Source organism: Eimeria tenella, genomic scaffold (genome assembly GCF_000499545.2).
Source record: "Eimeria tenella Houghton genomic scaffold, Eth_scaff2929, whole genome shotgun sequence".
Classification (NCBI taxonomy): Eukaryota; Apicomplexa; class Conoidasida; order Eucoccidiorida; family Eimeriidae; genus Eimeria; species Eimeria tenella.
In genome coordinates, this window is record NW_013542806.1 from 292 (window position 1) to 1102 (window position 811).

Below are 811 nucleotides of genomic sequence, written 5' to 3' on the forward strand. Positions count from 1 at the left end.
TGCATCCACTCCCGAAGCTTCCCCTGTCTCTCCAGGTGTACGTACACCAGGTGCACGTACACCAGGTGTACGTACACCAGGTGTACGTACACCAGGTGTACGTACACCAGGTGTACGTACACCTGGTGTACATACTCCACGTGTACATACACCAATTGTACGTACGCCAGGCGTACGTACACCAGGTGTACGTACACCAGGTGTACGTACGCGAGGTGTACGTACAGCAGGTGCATGCGCTCGAGGTGTACGTACAGCTCAGCAGGCGCAGCGAGCGTTTGCGTTCAGGTGGAAGCCAGGGCCGAAGGCGCGCTATAAAGGAACTGTCATTTGCCAGCAGTGCGCGAAGCTGAAGAACGTCTGCCAAACCTGCCTCTTCGACCTCGAGTACGGGCTCCCCGTCCAGGTAGGGTTTAGGGTTTAGGGTTTGGGGTTTAGGGTTTGGGGTTTAGGGTTTGGGTTTCGGGTCAAGAGTTGACGACCGAGGGTTTGAACCTCGCGCAGCCTTTCCCCGCTGTCAAGCCCCCGTCCGGCGAGCGCTGCGCCCCGCGGCCAGGGCCTAGGCCTAGCGAGGGTTTAGGGTTTAGGGTTTAGGGTTTAGGGTTTAGGGTTTGCGTTTGCAGGTGCGGGACAAGCTGCTGGGTTCGAGTCGAGTGAGTCTGCCGGAACACCCGGTGAACCGGGAGTACATGAACGCGCGTTTGGGGGACAGCGAGGAGCTGCTGCCTTACGGGCGCAGCGAGCTGCAGCAGCAGCAGCAGCAGCAGCAGCAGCAGCTGCTGCGCTTCGCCCGCAGCAGCCCCTACTACCG

The 811-nt window shown here is 59.8% G+C and overlaps 1 protein-coding gene across 1 annotated transcript in view; it reads left to right on the top strand.

The window, feature by feature from the left end:
- The window catches only part of ETH_00039890 (RRM / zinc finger (CCCH type) domain-containing protein, putative), a gene marked incomplete at both ends in the record, with an annotated part of 921 nt that extends 264 nt beyond the window's left edge, over nucleotides 1-657 (top strand). Inside the window, 2 exons of the mRNA XM_013375640.1 lie at nucleotides 289-387; nucleotides 624-657. Of these exons, the coding sequence (XP_013231094.1) occupies nucleotides 289-387; nucleotides 624-657 (133 nt within the window). The remainder of the gene's footprint in view (nucleotides 1-288; nucleotides 388-623) is intronic.
- Between the last annotated feature and the right edge of the window lie 154 nt (nucleotides 658-811).